Here is a 22572-nt window from a genome sequence, read left to right on the forward strand (position 1 = left end):
CATTCATCTATTTTTTATGTGGTGCTGAGGATCAAACCCAGCACCTCACACACGTGAGGCAAGTACTCTACCACTGAGCTACAACCCCAGCACCCCCAATCCTTTTTATTTTTTACTTTGAGACAAAAATCTCACCAAGTTGCCTAGGCTGGCCTTGAACTTTCAGTCCTCCTGCCTCAGTCTCATGAGTAGCTGGGATTATATTGTGTGTGCTACTGAACCTGACAAATGATGTTACCTTTGCTGTCAGACTGAAACAAGGGGGCCACTCAGCAATCACACTGTGATAATGGTGCCACTTGCCTTTCTCTGAGCAGGTGTGTGCTCGCCTGCACTCACTGGAGTCAAGGGCTGCCCATGAATCACTTGCCCTGATAGAGTCTGGAGGGCAGGAGGGAGGGTCTATCAAACATCCTCCCCTGCACTTTAAACTTCCAAATACTACCCTCAGAATGAGTAGGGTCCGGCCTGGAGATGTCTAGGACCCCTAGAGGCTGAGGGGCGGGGGGCTATTTTGACAGGAAGCTTGGGGTGCTACAGGCTTGTGGTTGGGCTGCTGGGGCCTGGTTGGCTGCAGAGCCCTCAGGAGGAGGCAGGAAGTCAGGGTGGAACGTGGGCGCAGGGAGACAGGTGGTGACTGCGACGGCAAGGGGAGCTGAGACTATATCTGGGCAGCCGAGCAAGGCCAAGAGGACCATGTGAATGGGCCAGAGGGCTCCTGGGCCGGACAGGTAAGGAGTACTGGGAACAGGGGTCCAGGGACTGTGGTAGGAAGCCGAGCCCAGAGGGCTGAAGCTATGTGTAGGGCCACATCTGCAGCAACCCTTCAGGCTGAGAGAAACACATCACTGGAGGTCAGCTGGATCTCCCCTTTCCTGGGAAATTGATGGCTCTTGCCTCTGCCACCATCTGACGAGGAGATTATTGCTTCTTGGAGATCTGGCACATGGACATCAGGTATTAAAAAGGCCTTCAGAAATCACCACGTCCAGTTCCTCACCCCATGAGAATGAGGCATTTAAGACCCACCAGTAAAGCGGTGGCTGAGCTAAACCCTGGAGAGTAGTGGCCTAGGCTGGGACACCTTTTTGCTCCACAATGGAAAAGGGTCATAGGACAATCTTGAGTCAGAAGACCCAGGAATCAATACTTCTGGTCCCTAAGCCAGACAAGAACCTCCTGAAAGAGACAAGAGAGTCACCCAGAGGATCCAGATGGAGGTGTGAGAAGTGACCTTAGCCTAAGTGTCCAGCATTGTCTGAGAGAGGGAGGAGACTACCAAGGGGAGCGAATGGGTTTGTGAGGGGATATTTGTCATCAGGGATGGAGTCCTTGGGCGGACACATCTGCTCTGACTCTGGGAAGTCTCAGAAAGAGAACGATGAGAGAGGAAAGAGGAAGGGCTATTTTTATCCCGGACAGGAGTACAGCTGGCCCTAGGCAAGGAACTTCTGAACTTCCATCTGGAAAGTTGCCTTTCCTGCCTTGCCAAATGTCACAGCAGGATGTCCTCCCCTCTGCCCTGACCCTCCTGCTCAGCCCCAGCTGCGTGTATAGGTCAGTTTGTCCTCCCCATTCCGGCTTCAAACCAGGGGTGGGGGAGCTCAGAACAGCACTGAAAGCTACCTCCGGTCTTCGGAGAGGCTAACTCTGAGCCTTCAGCTTCTGGGGGTAGTCCCCACCTCAGCCAGACTTTCCAGGTTTCCCCTGCCTCACTGGAGTTTTTCTTGTCACATATTTTCCACCTAGTCAGCATGTCCCAGCCTTTCTCCTATCTCCTGCCCCAAGGCCTGTCCCCTGTTGTGGGGACTGGAAACATGCTGAAGCTCTCCCTGAGTTCCAACAGGGCTCATCTACTCCTGGACAGGCATGAGCAGTCCCCTGCACTGAGCCCTGTGCTGGTGGATCCATCAGACAGTGTCCCTAGCTTTTGGGGCTCAGGGACAGTGACTCTTCTCAAAGGGAGAAAGGGCCAAGGACAGGGGCAGAGAATGAGCTGAGGGTTCAGAGGAGGGAGAAGACCTCCCTCAAGGGGATCTGGAAAGCTTCCTGAAGAGTCAAGGAAGTTTTAGAACAGAGGCCCATTTTGGAGAGTGAAGCCCAAGGTCATTCATTATTCCTGGGTTCTGTTCCTTGGGACCATAAAGACTAAGTCCTCAGAGTAAAGGTAAGAGAGCCTAGACGTGTGGTGTAGTGTGAAGAATGTGCATTTCAGGGTCAGAAAACCCAAGTAGAATTCCGGCTTTGCCATTTCCTTGAGTAGCTTCATAGCTCCAAACTTTAGTTTACTTATCTGTAAAGAGCAATAATAGATCTCTCCCTTTCAGGGTACTTGCAGGAGGTCAAAGAGAAAATAATGACTGTGATGTGCCCTGGGTAGTACCTGACACATAGTAGGTGCTTAGGGGAAGCCAGGCACTTCCTTCCCTGCAAATGATGCACTAAGGGTTGGAAGGGCTGTCCACACCCAGAATCACACCTACTCAGCGCTTGGCCTTGGCAAGGCAATGAACCGCCCATTCCCTCACACTTGTGGTGTGGCTTTGCAAACGAGCTGAGCTTGTTTCCTGTGTGTAGTGGAGTGTGAGAACGAAGGCACACTGGATTTTGAGATAGGCTATAGGGTTTGCCTTAGAAGAGGGCCCCTTATATAGTTTCTCTCTCTCTCTCTCTCTCTCTCTCTCTCTCTCTCTCTCTCTCTCTCTCTCTCTCTCTCTTCCTCCTCCTCCTCCTCCTTTCCCTCTCTGTAAAACACCACAATTAATATCATCCTAAGAAAACTTAAGTATGCAGGTCTGCTCAGAGGTACAGGCAGGGGCTACACATACACGACAGGCTGGATCTTACAAATCCATAAAATACCTACAACTAGTGCTTCAAGATCAGGCTCAATTTATGAAAGCATTTCTGAGGAGAGGGGAGGTAAGGGCAGGTGGGACCAAGATATCATCCAGGAATGTTTTGTTTTTCCCTTTTGTCCTTTTTCTGCTCTTGCACGCTAAATAATACAAGTTCTACAATGAGCTACACCCCCAGCTCTGGAATGTGGTTTTTTTTTTTTTTTTTGGTGGTACCAGGGAATTTTTTTTTTTTTAAAGATTTTATTTATTTTTTAGTTTTCAGCAGACACAACATCTTTGTATGTGGTGCTGAGGATCGAACCCGGGCCGCACACACCCCAGGCGAGCGCGCTACCACTTGAGCCACATCCCCAGTCCATGGTACCAGGGAATTTAACCTAGGACCACTGAGCTACATCCCCAGCCCTTTTTATTTTTTGTTTTGAGACAGAGTCTCCCAAAGTTGCTGAGGCTGACCTTGAACTTGTGATCTTCCTGCTTCATTCTTCTGAGTCCCAAGGATTACAGGTGTGGGCCACCATGCCTGCCTGGAATGTGATCTTTAAAAATCCACCTCAGTGTGCATTTTAAAGTGTCTGGAGTTGTATCTCCAACGCTTGTGCTAAAGAACACTAGTTCCAAGAGGCACCTGGAAAGAAAAGGGCCCAATCAACATGGCCTCTTCTACAAGCTCTGTTCCCCCAGGAGTTTCACAGTCAGCGCTAGCTTGTTAAAAAGCTCTGCAAGTCTCTCTAGAGAAGAAGCCTTAATTCATTTTGTCCGATCCAGTGTCTCCCAAATTTGCTGGGCACACAACCTCTTTTTCCTGTGCTGCCTGCCAGTTCCGGGTCTACACCTCTTGAGACAAGGATGGGAGTGGAAGGATACAACTCTGTACTTGACACTCCTCAAAGGATTGTGCCTCTGACAGAGTTTTTGTGTGGGTGGTGGTTTTGTTGTTTTTGTTTTTCGATTGTAAAATTAGCACATACTTGTTTTTAAAAAAAAATTAGACAGAATAGAGTCATAAAAAGAAATACCAGAAATGCAGCCCCCTCCAATTCTACTTCTGGGATGTACTCACTGGGAATATATTGGTGTGTGTCCTTCCAGATTTTTCCACATATAAATGATTCGAGACATCACAATGAAGATCTTGGTCCCCAGAGGCAGGCAGACCAGGGTTCAACTCGAAACTCCACCCCTCATTTGTTTGTTATGTGGCCTCAGACAAATGCTGTACCCAGTTGATGCCTCAGTTTTTGCATCTGTAAAATGGAGATAATAATAGCACTTATACCATAGAATTATCATAAGAATCACATGAAATAATGCAAATAAAAGCTTAGCATAAAGCCTGGCTTGAAAGAATCCCCCACATACATATATTTAAATGCAAATTGGCTTACACTCTCCATTTTGTTTGGCAGCTTGCTTGCCCTGTTGATTCTAGGAGCTTTTCCTTGTCACAGAGCTCTACCAACACCCTTATCAACTTTAGCTAAATGGTAGTTTGGTAAAAGAGTAATGGTGATTTTGAGATGTTATTTCCTGGCCAGTTTTGCTGTCTTGTGTTGCTATGTTGTCAGGCGTCAGAAAGATTACCTTTCAGCCAGCTGATGACAGCCTCCTGTGAAATGAAGTGACCCATCAGAGGGACACCCTCTCTGTCACAGAGGGCAAGACCAAGTGATAGCACTCTCTCTCTCTGTTTGCTTACCTCTGTGTCCCCGGCACTAGATCAGAGCCTGGCACACAGGAGGTGCCTGTTAGTTTTTTATCAATAGGCTGACCAATTAAGGCTGGGAATGTAGCTCTGTGGTAGGGTGCTTGCCTAGTTCCTGACATCATAGCCGCAAAAAAAGGTGGTGGCTCCTTGAAGCCACTGACAGAGGCCTAAACCCAAAGATCTCTCCCACAGAGCAGCATTTCCCACATTATAGCCTGTTACATCACTGTTGTGTGTGAATAATTTCAGGGGATGATGGATGAACATTTACAAATGTTAATATGTGTGCTTATATCATTGTGCACTAATGTGTAACTTCTGTTTACTTATGGCTGGTGATACTTGGTTTTTCATTGAAGGAGGTAAAGTTTTCATTTCGGGTAAACACATTAAAGGTAAAAAGGTGGTGTGTGGGAGTGCCAAAAATCACAAAAGAAAATGAAAATGGTAGAGATCATTTTAGTCTGGAAGACATTTAAGTCTGGTATCATAAGATGCCCGTGCTTAGCCCCAAATCATTCTCATATTTAAATTAATTACAACTGAGCCGCACCCCCAGCCCTATTCTTGTTTTTTAGTCCTTATTACATACCAATCACCAGGTTAAGTATTTTATTATATGGGATCATCTATATGTAACCTAAAATGCTCATAACGGTCCCCAGATGCAGTTACTAGTTTTATTCCCATTTTGCAGATGGAAGAACTGAGGGAGGCTTAAAAGGTTTAGTAATCTATCCAAACGCCCTTTGCCAGTGAGTAATTGAGAGATCATGAGATTGAACTTGAGTCACTATGTAATGGACATAATGAGCTGAGCTTCCATAACCTGTAGAAACTTTCATAAAATGTTATGGAGGGCTGGGGTTGTGGCTCTGTGGTAGAGCGCTTGCCTAGTCGTGCAAGGCTCTGGGTTTGATCTTCAGCATCACATTAAAAAAATAAAAAATAAAAAAATAAAATAAAGGTATTGTGTCCAACAACAACTGAAACAATACATATTTAAAAAATTATATGGATTGCCACACTATAAATAAGGATGCATCCAAATAAAACTCCCAAGATGAAAATGCACATGGAAGTAACCCCAGGGCAGAAACTCGATAAAAGGGGTGAATTACTGGTTAGGAGGCCTCTACTCAAATACCAATTAGAATAATTGCTTTATAGTTCTTATTGATGACAGTAACTAACTAGCAGAATAAGTTTTATGTTTAAACCACACCTAATTTCTGAAAAGAAACACATCTTGTAGTTGGGGGTGTAGCTCAGTGGTACAGCACATGCTCATGTATGAGGCTGTCAGTTCAATTCAGCACACACACACACACAAAAAAAAAACAGAAAGAAAGAAAATGGTACTACATAAAAAAGGAACATGTAAAAAAGAAGCAATCCTAGGCACATTGCTGATTTACCCACTAGCAATTATTTACTATGCCTGCAATCCTGATTTTTTCCCCCCCTTGGTACCAGGAATTGAACCCAAGGGCGCTTAACCTCTAAGCCACATCCCCAACCTTTTTTTGTATTTTATTTAGAGACAGGATCTCACTGAGTTGCTTAGGGCCTCACTAAGTTGCTGAGGTTGGCTTCGAACTGCCATCCTCCTGAGCTGCTGCAATTGTAGGCATGTACCACTTTACCCAGCTTGCAATTCTGATTTTTGGGTATCATGATGAGGTTTATGTGGGTATCCATATCCAAGGCTCTTCACTGAACGTATGCAACTTTGCCAATAACCAAATATCGGTGAGACACAAAGATCAAGTATTTAAAATGTTTTAAATGATTTATGACAGATTTTGCCACAAAATGGCCTGTGTACACTAATGATCTAAAGTAGAAGAGCCTACCTGGTCTTCATGTAAAGCATTGGCCCATATAACTCAGGCAAGAAGTTGGCACACATTTTAGACAAGATGTTTTAAAAATCAGTCTGGTTGGTGAGTTGGGAGAATGTCATCTTTTTTGTGGGGAGATACTGGACTATCCAGGGTCTCACACATGCTAGGCAAGAGCTGTACCACTGAGCTGTATCCCCAGTCCTTTCTTGTTGTTGATGTTTTGTTGTTTTGAGACAGATCTTGCTAGGTTGCCCAGGCTGGGCTTGAACTTCAATTGCTCCTGCCTCAGCCTCCCAGATAGTTGGGATAATAATACACACCTCCAAGTCTGGCTCATTCATTTTTATGAGCTTTACATACATTGACTTAAAAAACATTAATATAGGGGCTGGAGTTGTGGCTCAGCAATAGAGCACTCTCCTATTACGGGCGAGGCCCTGGGTTCGATCCCCAACACCACACAAAAATAAATAAATAAAGATATTGTGTCCAGGGGCTGGGGTTTTGGCTCAGCGGTAGAGCGCTTGCCTGGCACATGCAAGGCCCTGGGTTCGATCCTCAGCACCACATAAAATAAATAAATAAGTAAATAAATAAAATAAAGTTTTTATATATATATATATAAGATGTTGTGTCCCACTACAACTAAAAAATGAACACTAAAAAACACATTAATCTAGAATGTGTTTTGTCTACTTAATAAAATAAAATAAGATGATGCTTTAGCCAGGTGTGATGGTGAGTACCTGTAACCCCAGCTACTTGGTAGTCTGAGGCAGGAGGATCGAATGTTCAAAGTCAGCCTCTGCAACTTAGCAAGGCCCTAAGAAACTCTATGAGACCCTGTCCCGAAATAAAACACAAAAAAGAGCTGAGGATGTGGCTCAATGTTTAATTTGAGGGTTCAATCCCCTGTACTAAAAAAAAAAAATTAAAAAGATTTTAAAAACTAGAGTTGGGAATGTAGGTCAGAGGTGGGATACTCTTGTTTTTCACTTCCAGTACTACAAAAAATAAAGTAGAATATAAAAGGAGGCTGGGGATGGGGCACATAGCTTGGTGGTAGAGTGCTTGTCCAGCATGTGTAAAGCCCTATTTCAAACCCCAGTACTGAAGGGAAAAAAAATTAATGAATCTACAAGAATCAGAAATCCACAGCTACAATTCCTCAACAACCCTGGGACCAGAAAGCCTAGTTCAGAAGATTCACACAGCCTGAGATTTTTTTCCTTTGGTATCAGGGATTGAATCCAGGGGTGCTTAATCACTGAATCAGATCCCCAGCCCTTTTTATTTTTGATTTTGCGACAGGGTCTCACTAAATTGCTTAGGGCCTTGCTAAGTTGCTGAGGCTGGCCTGGAACTTATGATCCTCCTGCCCAAGCCTCCCGAGTTGCTGGGATCACAGGTAAGCACACAGCCTGAGATCTTTTGAATCAATTAAACATACCATGTGTGCAGGGCTGATGTGTGTGTTGGGCAGGGTGAGCACATGGCTGAGGGGCTAGAAGGGCAGGCACTGGAATCCAGCTTCTACTCCACTTTTCAAGATTAACATGCCAGGGTTGGGTGGACCTCTAATAATGGGCAAAAAGTTCCCTGTGCCTCATGGGAAACCAGGAACATTATAGATCCTAGTCAGAGATAGTCTAGAATCTACACAAGTCTCACTCTTGGCCTTGAGTTCCTGAGTTGGGAGAAGAGAATGTCCTCCTTCATTCACTCCAGAATTCGTCCTCATTGCCAGCTCTGGGAGCCCTGGGGATTCCTTAGATTTCTTTCTTCTTTCTTTCAGACAATGAGAAATTTATATTAAGCTTCAATTTTGACTTCTTTTTACTGACCTCATTATTAACCTGGTTAGATCACTTTGGCTACCCAGCAATTTTTGTCAAACTAAGACCAGAAAGATGAGACCTACATTTTTATAAACAGATGTATGTATCTATGGCCTCACAGTGACACAGGGACGGGCCCTGCTGTACATACCTACATCTATTATGCATCCCTCTGTATGCACAGACTCATGCAGAACATGGATTTACACACAGAAGCACAACACTCCTGAATCCTGTGCAGACCTGCATTCACCAGTGAGGAAAATGTAGATCCTGAAACATGCATTCTAGGTAGAAGGCGAATTGTCCAAAAGAAAAGCCTTTGTTAGCACAATGGTCAAGTCCTGGATGGGGAGTGGTCCACATGTTCAGACCTGTCTCTCTTCCTCTGGGACCTATCAGGACACCCCTTCCTCTGTAGGCTGAAATGGGATGAAAAATAGAGGAAAATACCTTGATAGAGAACGTGGGATCTTGCCACGTTGCTCGCGACTAAACACTCAGGGTCACTCCAGGGGAACTGGGCTGCGCGAAATAACCACACATGAGACAGAAATACTTTTTTCTTTGGGGGTGCTGTGACGGTTCCTCTGACCTTAAGGGTCGGAAGAAAGAGAGCCTACACGTGCTGTGCTGACCCTTTTTATTGAGGAGAAGCCATTCAAATGAGGCAAAGGGTCAGGTTTCAAGGGGCTGAGTTAAGCTTCACAATGTCTGCTGTCAGCAGGTTGACTGACATCTAGGAAGGCCACACCCAAGGGCAGAGTAAGAGAAGGGGACACACAAAGGGCGTTTCCATGGAAGATTCTATCCCAAACAGGGCAAAGGGAACAGGTAAGCATAGCTCCACCCATGGGGCTGCAGGAAGGCGCGCCTACGCATGAAGACACATTTGGTGGCATTATTTCTACCCTCAAGATCGGGGCTACCGTCTTTAGCAACTTAAGAGTAGCCAGATCGTTGGGGGGATGACCGGCAGTGCCTCAACTGATCAGGAGGGGAAAACGCTGGTCACGCTGGTCACAGGATCTGATTTGAGTTTGCTTCTGACAGGAACCCTTAGTGTGTTATTGGGAAAATCACCTAACCTCTTTGATCTTCCAATTTCTCCAGCTTTATTTTTCTTTTTATTAATTATTATTATCATTTCATCTCTTCAACTTGTTGTTGTTGTTTTGTTTGAGGTAGTGGGAATTGAACTCAGGGCACTCTACCACTGAACTCTATCTCCAGACCTTTTTATTTTTTTATTTTATTTTTAATTTTTTTTTTTGTAGTTGTAGATGGACAGAATGCCTTTATTTTATTGTTAATTTTTATGTGGTGTTCAGGATCGAACCCAGTGCCTCATGTATGCTAGGCAAGCGCTTTGCCACTGAGCTACAGCCCCAGCCCTATTTTTTAAATTTGAGACAGGTTCTCGCTAAGTTGCTGAGGCTGGTCTTGAACTTACAATCCTCCTGCCTCAGCCTACTAAGTCACTGGGATTATAGGGGTGCACCAGGGCACCTGGAGCCTTACTCCCTCTCTTCTTTAAAGCAAGATTGGCAAATTACATGAGTACTTTCTAAACTCTTCCCTCCCAAGGACTATTGCCACTTCCTGTCCTACATTCCCCGACCCAATGGCTCTCATGGTTTAGAACTTTTTGCCTACTAACAAGCTTCACTTAGCTACTATTTTGTTTGTTTGTTTTCTAGTTTAAAAACTTTGTGTGTGTTTGTGTGTGTGCTGGAGATTGAACCCAGGTCCTTGTCCATGCTAAGCATGTGTATAGTTCAAAGTTTAATCAGACACTTAACTAATATGCACTGAAAAGATAATAATACAATTAGTCAAGCCAAGAGCTAATTTCCCTACAGACTCTTCTCTCCCTGGGGATGTGAACCCAGGGTTTTACACATTCTAAGCAGGTGTTTGCCACTGAGCCCCACACTGTCCCCAGTCTTAAAGGATATTAGATACTTTCTGGTGGATCAAGATTCAGTCCAAGACATAGATCCTCCCTGCATGCTCTCTTGGACTCTCCCTGAGGCTCTGTGGCTTCTCTTCTCTCCCCACCTGATCTCAGCCTGGACCAGGTGTGATCTCCATCCTAGATTCCTTCTGCCCCTTCCACTAGCTTCTCCTTACTTCTATAACCCAGTTCACCCCCTCTTCTTTTTTTAATTTTAATTTTTTTTAGTTGTACACGACACAATACTTTTATTTTATTTAATTACTTTTTAATGTGGTGCTGAGGATAGAATCCAGGGCCTCACACATGCAAGGCAATCACTCTACCACTGAGCTACAACCCCAGCCCTCATCGACCCCCTCTTTTTTTCCACCCCCTCTTTTTAACCCCAAACTTTTTCCTGCCTTTTTCCAAAGTCTCCCAAACTGTCAAGCTAGTAAGGGACATTACTGATCTAGGCCTGCAGCCCATCTGATACTGGTATTCTCTCCTAGCATAACCAACTTGTGCTTTTTCTGAAGCGTGTTGAATCACAAACAATATGTCTAGTCTACCTTATTAGAGAGCTCGGCTCTTGGTATGTTCCAGGTTTCTATCAATCCTTTTTGGGGAGCTTTTAGTGCTCATCACTTCCTGGTTATAATCAAATGAGCATCCTAAAAGCCATACAGTCACAATGAGTGAACTCTGACCTGGCAGGACTTCTCAAATGTCCTCCTGCCCTCCTGACAGCAATCCTTGGGGTAGGAAGAAGAGTGACTCTGCTCCTTTTTTTTCTGAAAGTCTTTTGGTTTGACTTAATATTCCATGAGCATTTTGTGTTTTCCTGCACAAGAGGTCCTTGTTGTTCAACTCATATGAATAAGATCGAGCAACATTCATGTTACAGGAAGACGTGCATGCCATGACTTCCGGTATCTGCAGGAGGTTCTGAGTATCTCAGTTGAAGAAACATGAGCCTGAAGCAAAAAGTCCCACTTTCCCACCTTCCAGAGCAGGGGCTGATGGGGCAGAATGAGACCTGGTAGAAGTCTTTCCAAAGTGTATACTAAGATGACAGTTATATAAGATGACAAAAAAGGGATGATGATCCCCACATGACAGAAGAGGAAAAGACAGGCTTCAAAGAATGATCTCAGTAAAGTCACAGTGTCACAACCAGTTTTTGAACATAGGTCTTTCAGATTCCAGGGCCTGTCTTCTGTCTTGCTAACCAGAAACCTCCAGGGCTCCCATCTCAGCTTCTATGTAGTATAGATCAGCGGCTGTAGCTTTGCTCTACCTCAAAGAGGCTCCGTGACTTTTGGCAGGCTTCCCTGGGCCTCACTTTGCTTATCTCAAATAAGAGGTTAAATCCAGGTCTGGTGGCTCTGGCCTGTAATCCTAGCTCCTTGGGAGGCTGAGGCAGGAAGGTTGCTTGAACCCAGGAGTTAGACTCTCTCTCCAATAAATGAATAAATAAATAAACTCAGAGGGTAGTCTGATAGTTTCTAAGACCTTTACAGGTGGGAGAATCTGTGCACTGATCTTCTGCATATCAGTTGACATTTATTAATAATAACTAGCTCTCAGTGCTGAGTGGCTTTCAGGCAAATAAAGCACCCTTCATCAAGGGGGTGGAAGAGGCAGTAGGACTCCTGCATAAATCAGTCATCATGGAACTCAGTGCCTGAGCTGATGACTGTGGTCTGAGTAGAATGATCCAGGGGCCTGGGGGGATAGAAAAACAAAGAACAATGGAAGGGTTCCACAGAGTAGGTGACTTTTGAGTTGAACCTTGGAAGTGAAGTTCAAGTTCAGCAGGTAGTTAGGCTGTGTGTGTGTGTGTGTGTGTGTGTGTGTGTGTGTGTGTGTGTATAGCTAAACAGATTGAGAAGGTGGAGTTGATCTTGATATTAAGTGGTCTTGAATGCAAGGTAAATTATATTTTATCGGAGGACTAGTGTTTTCCAAGCAGTTCTGAGGAGCAGTCCCTGGGGAAGGATGTTTTCCATCCAGTCATCTTCAGAGGGAGGCTCCCACTCTGACTTGGGCAGACAGCTCTTCTTTTACCTGCTGTGTCTATGTAGTTCTGCTTGGTTTCATCTGACAAAAAGTTTCCGCTGCTAAAACAGGCAAACAAACAAAAAGTTCTGGCCAACAAGGCCAGTGATGGGTTCTCTGCTGGTGAGAAGAAAAACCCTATTAGAAGGAGATTGTGTGGGTGTGGGTATGGGGGAGGGCAGAGGCCTGAGGGTGACTTTTGGAAGCCAGGGTCTCTCACCAGCTTCCTTAGTTGGCAGGGAAATTGTGATTAGGAGAGGGGGCATCATCTTCTCTGGTAGAAGAGAATCTGATCAAAAACTTAGGTCTCCCTCAAGTCTTGGTAAAGTGTGTGACCTCTGGGAGGTAGTCCTCAACTTGGAGACTGGCAGAGGGTGGGGAGGCAGGAAGTGGGTAACTAGACTGACAAAGGTGCTTGTGGCGGTTTGCCCATCCCAGGTGGGGGGCGGAGCATATGTGAGGCATAGGCCTGGTGTCAATGTACTTGTGGCCTGAGGGCTCTGAGGGGACACCAGTCAGGAACCCTCATTTCAGCTCTTCTGTGGCTGGTGAATGGGGGTCTGGCCGCTGACCATCTCAGGTACTTTCGGAAACTCCCAGGGCAACACCCTAAGATGCCTGATGTCCGGGGGAACAGATCTAGGGGGAACTCCTTCAGCCCCCTCTCCATTTCCTCAGGGACCATGGGCTGTACCTGCAGCTCAAACCCTGAAGATGACTGGATGGAAAACATCGATGTGTGTGAGAACTGCCATTATCCCATAGTCCCACTGGATGGCAAGGGCACGGTAAGGGGCAAGATGGGGGTTGGTGAGGGAGCCAGGCGGGTGTGCAGCCCAGGAGAAAGAAAGAGCTCACTACTAGAGGCCCTTGAAATAACACAGCAGATCCTGGAATACAGAAGGAAAAAGAGGCCCAGAGATGGGAAGGGACCCTCCTGAGGTCACATAGTAAATACACAGTGGGCAAATTCAGAAATCAGGTGGGAGAAATGGAGGAGAGTAGGCAGAAAGGAGGGGAGCCAGGATCTGATGCGGTCATCCTTCTCTTACCCACCCTCATTTCCCATCCCACAGTTGCTCTTGAGGAATGGCTCTGAAGTACGGGACCCACTTGTCACCTATGAGGGCTCCAACCCACCAGCCTCTCCACTGCAAGGTGACCCCAACCAGCAGAGCCGGGAAAATAAAGTCTGTGGATCCTTGGCTATTGGCCTTCTCTTCCCTTCTACGTCATACTCTGCCCTTTCTTGGTCCAAGTCTCCAGAACTCTATTCTCCTAGGCCGGTTCTCCCTGACGCCCCCTGTCTTTACAGATAACCTGGTTATCGCCCTGCACAGCTATGAGCCCTCTCACGACGGAGACCTGGGCTTCGAGAAGGGTGAACAGCTCCGTATCCTGGAACAGTGAGTGCCCCTCCACCCACCCACCCTGCACTGTGGATTCTGTGAGAAAGCGTTGTCCCGGGTACTGCATCCCTCCTGGGGTCCTTGACTGGCTCGAAGTGGGTTCCTTTGGGACAAAATGCGAGGCTCCAGAATGCTGATCCAGGGGTCGCGGTGGCCTGAGTTACTGGGGACCCTGATCGAGGGTCTCCAGCTGACTGCCCCTGTGGCGCAGGAGCGGCGAGTGGTGGAAGGCGCAGTCCCTCACCACAGGCCAGGAAGGTTTCATCCCTTTCAACTTCGTGGCCAAAGCGAACAGTCTGGAACCCGAACCGTGAGTGGGGACCTTGGTGGGTGTGGGTGGGAACGGATCTAGGGATCTCGGAGCGGGGAGTGGTCCTGGGGATGGTGGCGAATGCTTGAGGATGATGGAGTTAAAAAGGACCCACAGCCGACGGCCTTCGCTTCTTCCGTGCGCAGCTGGTTCTTCAAGAACCTAAGCCGCAAGGACGCTGAGCGGCAGCTCCTGGCGCCCGGGAACACGCACGGTTCCTTCCTGATCCGAGAAAGCGAGAGCACAGCTGGTGAGCGACTGGGCGGGGCCTGAGGGCGGGGCCTCGGAGGAGTGGGCGGGGCCTCGGGAGAGTAGGTGCTGGAGGAGCGGGGTTTGAGCCCTAGTCCTGGGCTGCAATGACAGTGCGGCTAGCAGGAGGCCACCCCTTCTCCTTTGCGTTTTTTTTGGTTTGTTCATTCATTCAGGATCATTTTCACTGTCGGTCCGGGACTTCGACCAGAATCAGGGAGAGGTGGTGAAACATTACAAGATCCGTAACCTAGACAACGGCGGGTTCTACATCTCCCCTCGCATCACTTTTCCCGGATTGCATGAACTGGTCCGCCATTACACCAGTGAGCCCCAGCAGGACCCCTCACCTGTGCCCTATCAGCCTGTCTCCCCCTAGTCCTTCTCAGGGGTACCCTTCAACCATCTTTCAGGGTACTCCTTCATTACCAAGTGGGTGAGATGTGGTACCTGACCCTACAGCCCAGATGTAGGGTGACCGACCTTCACCCCGCTTCATTACATTCCTCTAGAAGGGAACTTGGAGAGCTGGGGGTTGGGGAAAGCACCCAAGGCCTCGCATATTGACAGCCCCCTCCCTCTCCCTTGCCCTTGCCCTTGCCCTTGCAGATACTTCTGATGGGCTGTGCACTAGGTTGAGCCGCCCCTGCCAGACCCAGAAGCCCCAGAAGCCTTGGTGGGAGGACGAGTGGGAGGTTCCCAGGGAGACGCTGAAGCTGGTGGAGCGACTGGGGGCCGGCCAGTTCGGGGAGGTGTGGATGGGTGAGTACGGGCTTCCAAGACTGCTGGGAAAGAGGGGAGAGGGAGGCGTCCACTTTCAGGGCAGCTGCTTGGCTCTGGGAGCAGGAGTTCCACAACTCCTTCACTCCCTCCTGTTCCCTATCCAGGGTACTACAACGGGCACACGAAGGTGGCAGTGAAGAGCCTGAAGCAAGGCAGCATGTCCCCTGACGCCTTCCTCGCTGAGGCCAACCTCATGAAGCAGCTGCAGCACCCGCGGCTGGTCCGGCTCTACGCGGTGGTCACCCAGGAGCCAATCTACATCATCACCGAATACATGGAGAATGGTGGGTGCTACAGCCATACCTGGACGCTGGAGGACACTGCTGCCTCCCACCCCTTCCTACCTCTACTCTACCCCTATCCTACTGGAGTGAGGCGGGGGGGGGGGGGGGGGGGGAGATACCCCTTTTGCTCTGGCCAAACACTGAGGGTTTTCCTGGGCATCTAAAGACCCACCTACAGGGCTGAGAAGAAGCTGTGTCATCTGAGTCTGTCTACGACCCAGCCTGAGGTGGTAGCCTTTGGAAGAATATTCATCCCCATCTTTCCTGACCTGCAGTCAGTCCCTTTTGCATTTTTTCAAAGTCAAAGCATCTCAGGATGCTTGATCTCAGAAAATGAGTAGGTCCCTAGTTCTGTTTCTCTCCTTTCTTCCCTGGAAACTTGGGAGGATGGATTTGCTCCAAAGCCTCCTTTTCAGTTCTGGGTGAGCCCCACGCCTCTCTGGGACTGCTTTTGGACAGAGTGAGAATCCTATCAAGAGGGATATGAGTTTCTAGGCTCAGCTTTGAAGCCACTGACTTGCCATGTGTGGTATAGGCCAACTCCCTGTACTGTCTGTGGTATTCAGCTCCTCTAAGTTCAACAGCAGAAATCTAAAAGGGCTCATCCAAAAATAATATGCAATGTCCATTAAGGACCTAGAGTCTGACTGCCTGGATTAGTCTTGGCTTCATGATTATGTAGCTTTGGGCAGATCACATCACTTATTTCTGCCATGGTTCTCATCTGTAAAATAATGGTACTAATGCAATAGGCACTCCCTCATAAGGTCTTTGTGAGGATGAGAGTTAGAACAATCTCTGCCATAAATTTGTTGCTGTTATCTGGCTCTGATTGTTTGGGAGTACAAGATATGTCTCTCTTTCAGGGAGAGAAATAAACTATTAATTAGCTACTGGGTTCTGGAAGTGGCAAAGAGGTTTTGTCTTGAGTAATAACTTTTATAGTTGCTTAGAGTGCTGAGTTGAGAAGGATTCTGAGGCTCATTGGAAATGAACATTGGAATTGATGCATCTGCCCCTAATACTTGAATGGCAGCACATGTCCACATATTTACTGTGTCTGAGTGAGGTTTTCATTTTTGCTGCATAATTCAGCACTTATAGTGGGGACAGGTTGTTGTTATTCTCACATTTTTTTTTAATGGTGCTGGAGATTGAACCCAGGGCCTTGTGCATGCAAGGCAAGCACTCTACCAACTGAGCTATATCACCAGCCCTTCACATGGGGTTTTAATCTCTTGGATAGGGCAAGTGGTCACTAACTCTGTCCCAACAACTCACATCCATGGTGTCCTCCCAGATGCCCTCCACTACCAGAGAGGTGGTCTCTCAGGCCTCCAGGGACCACTTTCCCTACTTCTCATTCAATACATTCAGCACTGGGCACTGAAAACATGGATGCTTGGACATGGATGAATCAAACAAGGTTTCTACTATAAGGGAAACTTGATTTTAACTTTGGGCAATGGTAAAACCAAAGTTTATGCCATGGGGGAAGTTCCAGCATGCCAGAGGAATGTAGATGATGATGTAACTTATTAAACCTGGTAAGATCTAGAGAGGCTTCCTAGAAGAATAATCTAGTGGACTGTGAAACAAGAATAGAATTTTTTTAGCAGGCAGAGATAAAACAAAGAAATGTTGAGATGAGAATCTAGTGGTCTGTGTGAAGAATCTGAAAATTGTCCATAGTGGGGGCAGTGAGAGAAGTGGGGTGGGCAGAGCAACCACAAAGTGGAGCAGGCAAGGTTTTGGATGCCCAGCTAAGTTGTTGGGGCCTACTTTATTCTGACAAGGAGCTTACAGACCCCTCCAACCATACTCTATACCCTGAGCATACTCACCTTGAACTCCTCCATTCTCCTAATTCTTCCTTTCCACGTGTCAGACACTGCCTCTAGATTCCAGTTAGGGGAGGAGAGTCTGGGACCCTTTCGGGCAACTTGGTCAGCAACTCTTGCTTCTGCCCACAGGGAGCCTGGTGGATTTTCTCAAGACCTCCTCGGGCATCAAATTGACCATCAACAAACTCTTGGACATGGCAGCCCAAGTAAGGAGACTGGGGAGCAGTTTGGCATGGGTACAGACCCGTGGGGTGAGGATGCCCAGCCCAGGGCTGATGACCTGTACCTGGCCAACAGATTGCAGAGGGCATGGCATTCATTGAAGAGCGGAATTACATCCACCGTGACCTGCGAGCTGCAAACATCCTGGTGTCTGACACCCTGAGCTGCAAGATTGCAGACTTTGGCCTAGCACGGCTCATTGAGGACAATGAGTACACAGCCAGGGAGGGTAGGTGTGGGACATGAGGGAGTTCTGGGGTCTGCAGGGTCTGGCCAGGCAGACCTGGGTGACCTCACTCTTTCCCCACCTCCCTACAGGGGCCAAATTTCCCATTAAGTGGACAGCACCAGAGGCCATCAACTATGGGACATTCACCATCAAGTCAGATGTGTGGTCTTTCGGAATTCTATTGACGGAAATTGTTACCCATGGCCGTATCCCTTACCCAGGTCAGTGCCAAGGGTAGGAACCACAGGGTTATAGGGAAGGGCAGAAAAATCTTTGTCTTCTTACTCACTGCTTTCCAGGTTCCGAATTTGAAACTTTTGGCTGCTTATCCTGTATCCTCTGAGGAGTGTGACTCCAACGATCCTAAGCAGATCCCAGCGCTGGCTTTCATCACTGTCTCTGGATCTTGTTCTTCTTTTCCAGATCCTTTCTTTAATTCTGGCATGGGAAGCCTAGTATGGTAGAAGTGGATCTAGCCTGGGAGTCAAAAGATCTTTTTTTTTTTTTAAACCAGATTGGCCATTGATTCTAACTTTCTGTTTGGCTTTGATCAGATCATTCTATCTTTTTGTATCTATTAAATGTAAGATCAAAATAGGCTGGGCTCTGTGACAAGGGAGGCTGAGGCAGGAGGATTACAAGTTCCAGGACAGCTTCAGTAACCCAGGAAGACCCTCTCTCTAAATAATAAAAAGTAAAAAGGGTGGGGGAAGTAGCTCAGTAGTAAAGCCAAAGCCACCCCTGAGTTCAATCCTCTACATATACCTACAAAAAAAAAAAAAAAAAAAAAAAAAAAAGAAAAGAAAGAAAGAAAGAAAAAAAGAAAGAAAGGAAAGAAAAAAAAGTTAAAAATACTGCTTAGCTCATACTAAGCTATTATTAATCATTACTTTGGGCAAGTAACGTCATTTCTCTCAGCCTCAATTTCCTGATATTAGAAAAAAGAGATTCTGTGAAAGAGCCTGACTCATAGTAGGTGCTCACTAAATACTGGTTTCTCTTTCCTCTGAAGCTTTTCATCTAAAGAGGGAGAAACAGATACTATCCCCACATCCTCCATGTCTGGAACAATATTCTTAACCCTAAATTCATCCAAGACAGGGGTGGAATTTTTTTTTTTAATGGTACCAGAGATTGAACCCATGGGAGCTTAAAAACTGAGCCATATCTCCAGCCATTAAAAAAAAATTAATCTAGAGACAAGGTCTCACTAAATTACTTAGGGCTTGTCAAGTTGATGAGGCTGGTTTTGGACTTGTGATCCTCCTGCCTCAACCTCCTGAGCCACTGAGATTACAGGGTGCATCATCACGCTTGGTCCCAGTGGTATAATTTTTTTTTTTTTTTTGAAAGGAACTCACTAAGAAACTCTAGGGAAAGGAAATGGAAAAGGAAATTGGGAGCAGGGAGGTTATGGAACACAGTGGCTGGATTTGCAGAGGCTTCCCACATTCCCAGTAAAATGTGAAAAGAACTTTACTCCTAGGAAGGTAAAGGCATCTTGTGTTCAGATGAGAGGTGGGCTCCCTGCCCTGGGCTTTCCCCTCACATAGTCCAGGGCCATTGCTGGACCTAGACCACACTCCAGGTGTTCTGCCTACAGTCCTTCCCATCCTCCACTGTGCCTATGGAGGCAAACCCATAGAAAATGTCTCCATTAGAAGAAAAGGTAGTGAAAGCAGGATGACAGGTCTTGGGGATATAGACAGAGGCAGAGCACTTGCCTAGCAAGCTGAAGGCCCTGGGTCTAATCCCCAGCACCACAGAAAAGAAAATGATGATGAACAGGAACTGACAGGTGGCATTAAGGTCAGGGAGACAAATGGAAGCAACAGGGACCTTGGTGAATTTGCATCTGCTCCAGTGGAAGGAGTTTATTGTTGTTGTTGTTTGTTTGTTTGTTTGTTTTAACAGTGCTGGGGATGGAACCCAAGGACATTCTATTACTGAGTCACATCTCCAGCTCATTTTATTTTCTATTTTGAGACAGGGTCTTGCTAAGTTGCCCAAGTTGCTCTCAAACTTAGATTTCTCCTGCTTTAGCTTCCCAAGTGGCTGGGATTTCAGGCACGGGCAACTGAGGCTGGAAATCTTTTTTTTTTTTTTTTTTTTTCAAGAGAAGCCCAAACTTGGAGTTTTAGGAAAACCTGCTTATTTCCAAATATAGGTGATTGATTCAAATTGTTTAAAACACCATATGGAACAAACCAAAGTGGGCCTGTGAGCTATATTTAGGCTGGCTTTTGTCTGTGGGTTGGCACCCTCCACTCTTCATGGGTGTTTGGTTCCCTGGTCTGCATTTTTCTGTGTCCTGATTTTAAAATGTGAGGGACCTGTAAAAGGTAAAGGCCTCCCAGAGCAAGATGTGGGCAAAACTTTTTTTCACTCTTGACCAGGCCCAAACTCTGCAGGAGCAAAACTTTTATTTTGCTAAGCATTCACAGTGCATGCCTATAGTTTATTCTACTCAGGCGGCTGAAGCAGGAGGATTGCTTGGGTCAGTCTGGGTAACATAGCAAGACCCCCATCTCAAAAACAAAAGCAAAACTAGAAGGATTTGGTCTTTGGGGATTAATTGTCTTCTCTCAAGAGACTGAAGAAGAAATCAGAGGCTGTGTGGGTATTGTAGAAATAGGGAGCTGTGGGTCTGGGGATATAGCTCAGTTGGTAGAGTGCTTGCCTCTTGCCTCGCATGTACAAGGCCCTGGGTTCAATCCCCAGCACCACAAAATTATTGCTGTGACCATGCAGTTCTCCAGAGTACCTCCTCTTGAGAAAAGGTACATGCCAGAAGCTGCCATGGGGGCCAGAAGCTACCATGGGGACTAGGAGTAGCACAAAAGAAGGTTACCAACCCAATGACTATTTCATATAGCTCATGGAGAGGCCTGGTGAGCCTTCTCAGTGAGGGGCAGAGTCTGTTTTGCTGGAGTCTGGAGGTCCATCTGCTCTCCTCATGTGCCTTATCCCAAAGCTAGAGATGCCTCCTCCTGCCCTGGGTCCAGACCACCATATCATTCCCACCAAATCATAACAACCTCAGGTGCCTTTATGAAGCCTCTCCTGTTCAAGCCCTATACCTGGTGCTTTGTATGCACTAGCTCACTGTGTCCCCTTAAGAACTCTGTGAGGTAGGAACAACTCTTTACTTCATTTTCCAGGTGAGGAAACTGAGGTTCAAAGAGGTGGCTTACACAAGGTCCCACAGCTAACATGTGTGTCACTGAGTGTGTAATCTGTAACAGGAACTCCCAGTGGTCTCACTGATATTTAGCAGGTACCATTAGTGTGGCCTACCACTGATGAAAACCTTTTGGATTGGTACTCACACCACGCCATTTAAATATTCTGAACATCGCCTATATTTGTCAGTTTTCTGTTACTGTAAGGAAACACTTCATGGAGGTTAGGAAGCAAAGAAGAAGAGGAGGGGTCGGGGTCCAATACCCCATCAAAGGCAGGTTTCCAATGATCTCACTTCCTCCCTAGGCCCCACCTCCTAAAAGTTCAACCACCTCCCATAAGTGTCACAGGCTTATGGACTGTGGACCATAAGGTTGAGGACCAAGCCTTCAACACATGGATCTTTGGGGAATATTTAAGATCCTAATTCTAGCATCAGCCCTGCCTGTGGGCTTTCAAAGCCTGGAGGTTTGATGTCCTTGTTTCCTATTGATCTCCAGGGATGACCAATCCTGAGGTGATTCAGAATCTGGAGCGAGGCTATCGCATGGTTAGGCCTGACAACTGTCCAGAGGAGTTGTACCACCTCATGATGCTGTGCTGGAAGGAGCATCCAGAGGACCGACCCACCTTTGACTACCTACGAAGTGTACTGGAGGACTTCTTCACGGCCACAGAGGGCCAGTACCAGCCCCAGCCTTGATATTGATAGGCCTAGCTGGCTTGAGGCTTTCCCCCATCTGGCCACCCTGGCTTGGGAAGTTGGGGTTCTTGTGCCACGTTCACATGACCTATGCACTTATGGACTTTATACATGAATCTCACCCACATGTGACACATGTGTATTGTGTGTCATATGCATATCCCATAGTTGTGTGGGTTCTACATGTGTCTTGTACATGTATAATCTGTGCACATATGTTTTGGAGACGATGATCTAAAGTGTCTCTTTCTAGACACTCCCATTTTCTGAGACCACAGAGGGGGGAAAGAGGCTTATGATTGACACCTGCTTCTGTCTACCTCTTTTCTTTCTCTGGTCCAGAAGTTCCTTGCATCCTGGGACCTTATCTGATACCTTTTGTACTCCTCCTCAGGGCCTGGCACACATCAGGAGCTCAATAAATCTCAGTTGGTGAAGGTTGTATATCTCTCTGCTGTGCACCACCTTCTTTCCTTGTGGGGAGATACTAGGGATTTGGAAGATGGAAACTAGGTCACCCTGAGTTGGATTAAGAGATGGGATGAGTAGCTGGGTGTGGTGGCACATGCCTATAGTCCCAGAGGTTTGGGAGGTTGAGTTAGGAGGATTGCAAGTTCAAACCCAGCCTCAGAAAGTTATCGAGGTCCTAAGTGACTCAGTGAGACTCTGTCTCTAAATAAAATACGAAAACGGGCTGGGGATGTGGTTCAGTGGTTAAGTGCCCCTGAGTTCAATCCCTAATACCAAAGAGAGAGAGAAAAAGAGAGAGAGAGGTATGGGACGAGTGGATATTTGAACTTTTTCAGCCCTGGTGATGTTGGGGGCCAAGGGAGGGCCCTACAACTGTGCTATATGGGCCTCTACAAATCTCTTCAAATGGGACAGCGTTCCTCACCCTCTCCCCAAAGGAGGAGAACCTCCTAGGGACTGGACATGCCATATGACCTTCCTCTGCTTTATATTAAGAGCAATAGAATTTTTTTCTTATAGCTACTTATTTAAGAGTTATTTCACCTTCAGGATCTGTGTATGTGTGTGTGTGTGTGTGTGTGTGTGTGTGTGTGTGCGCGTGCGCGCGCGCATTATCGGGATTGTAGAATTG

General features: G+C 46.8%; 1 protein-coding gene across 1 annotated transcript; it reads left to right on the forward strand.

Moving 5' to 3' along the window:
* The first annotated feature begins 656 nt into the window (after window positions 1–656).
* On the forward strand, window positions 657–21875 carry Lck (LCK proto-oncogene, Src family tyrosine kinase). Its single transcript, XM_026406819.2, has 13 exons — window positions 657–731; window positions 12933–13042; window positions 13331–13412; window positions 13570–13660; window positions 13875–13973; window positions 14120–14223; window positions 14399–14548; window positions 14832–14984; window positions 15110–15289; window positions 17263–17339; window positions 17431–17584; window positions 17674–17805; window positions 21268–21875. Exons 2-13 carry the CDS (start codon window positions 12938–12940, stop codon window positions 21468–21470), a joined length of 1530 nt encoding a protein of 509 aa, XP_026262604.1. The 5' UTR covers window positions 657–731; window positions 12933–12937; the 3' UTR covers window positions 21471–21875.
* Window positions 21876–22572: the final 697 nt, after the last annotated feature.

This window comes from Urocitellus parryii, chromosome 11, assembly GCF_045843805.1.
Source record: "Urocitellus parryii isolate mUroPar1 chromosome 11, mUroPar1.hap1, whole genome shotgun sequence".
Taxonomy (NCBI): Eukaryota; Metazoa; Chordata; class Mammalia; order Rodentia; family Sciuridae; genus Urocitellus; species Urocitellus parryii.

Bases quoted from the DNA above. Each gene is read 5' to 3' on its own strand.
- Lck (XM_026406819.2), top strand. From the start codon at position 12,938: ATGGGCTGTACCTGCAGCTCAAACCCTGAAGATGACTGGATGGAAAAC. The intron at 14,224-14,398 runs GTGAGCGACTGG...TCATTCATTCAG, and splicing joins AGAAAGCGAGAGCACAGCTG to GATCATTTTCACTGTCGGTC. The intron at 14,985-15,109 runs GTGAGTACGGGC...TTCCCTATCCAG, and splicing joins GTTCGGGGAGGTGTGGATGG to GGTACTACAACGGGCACACG.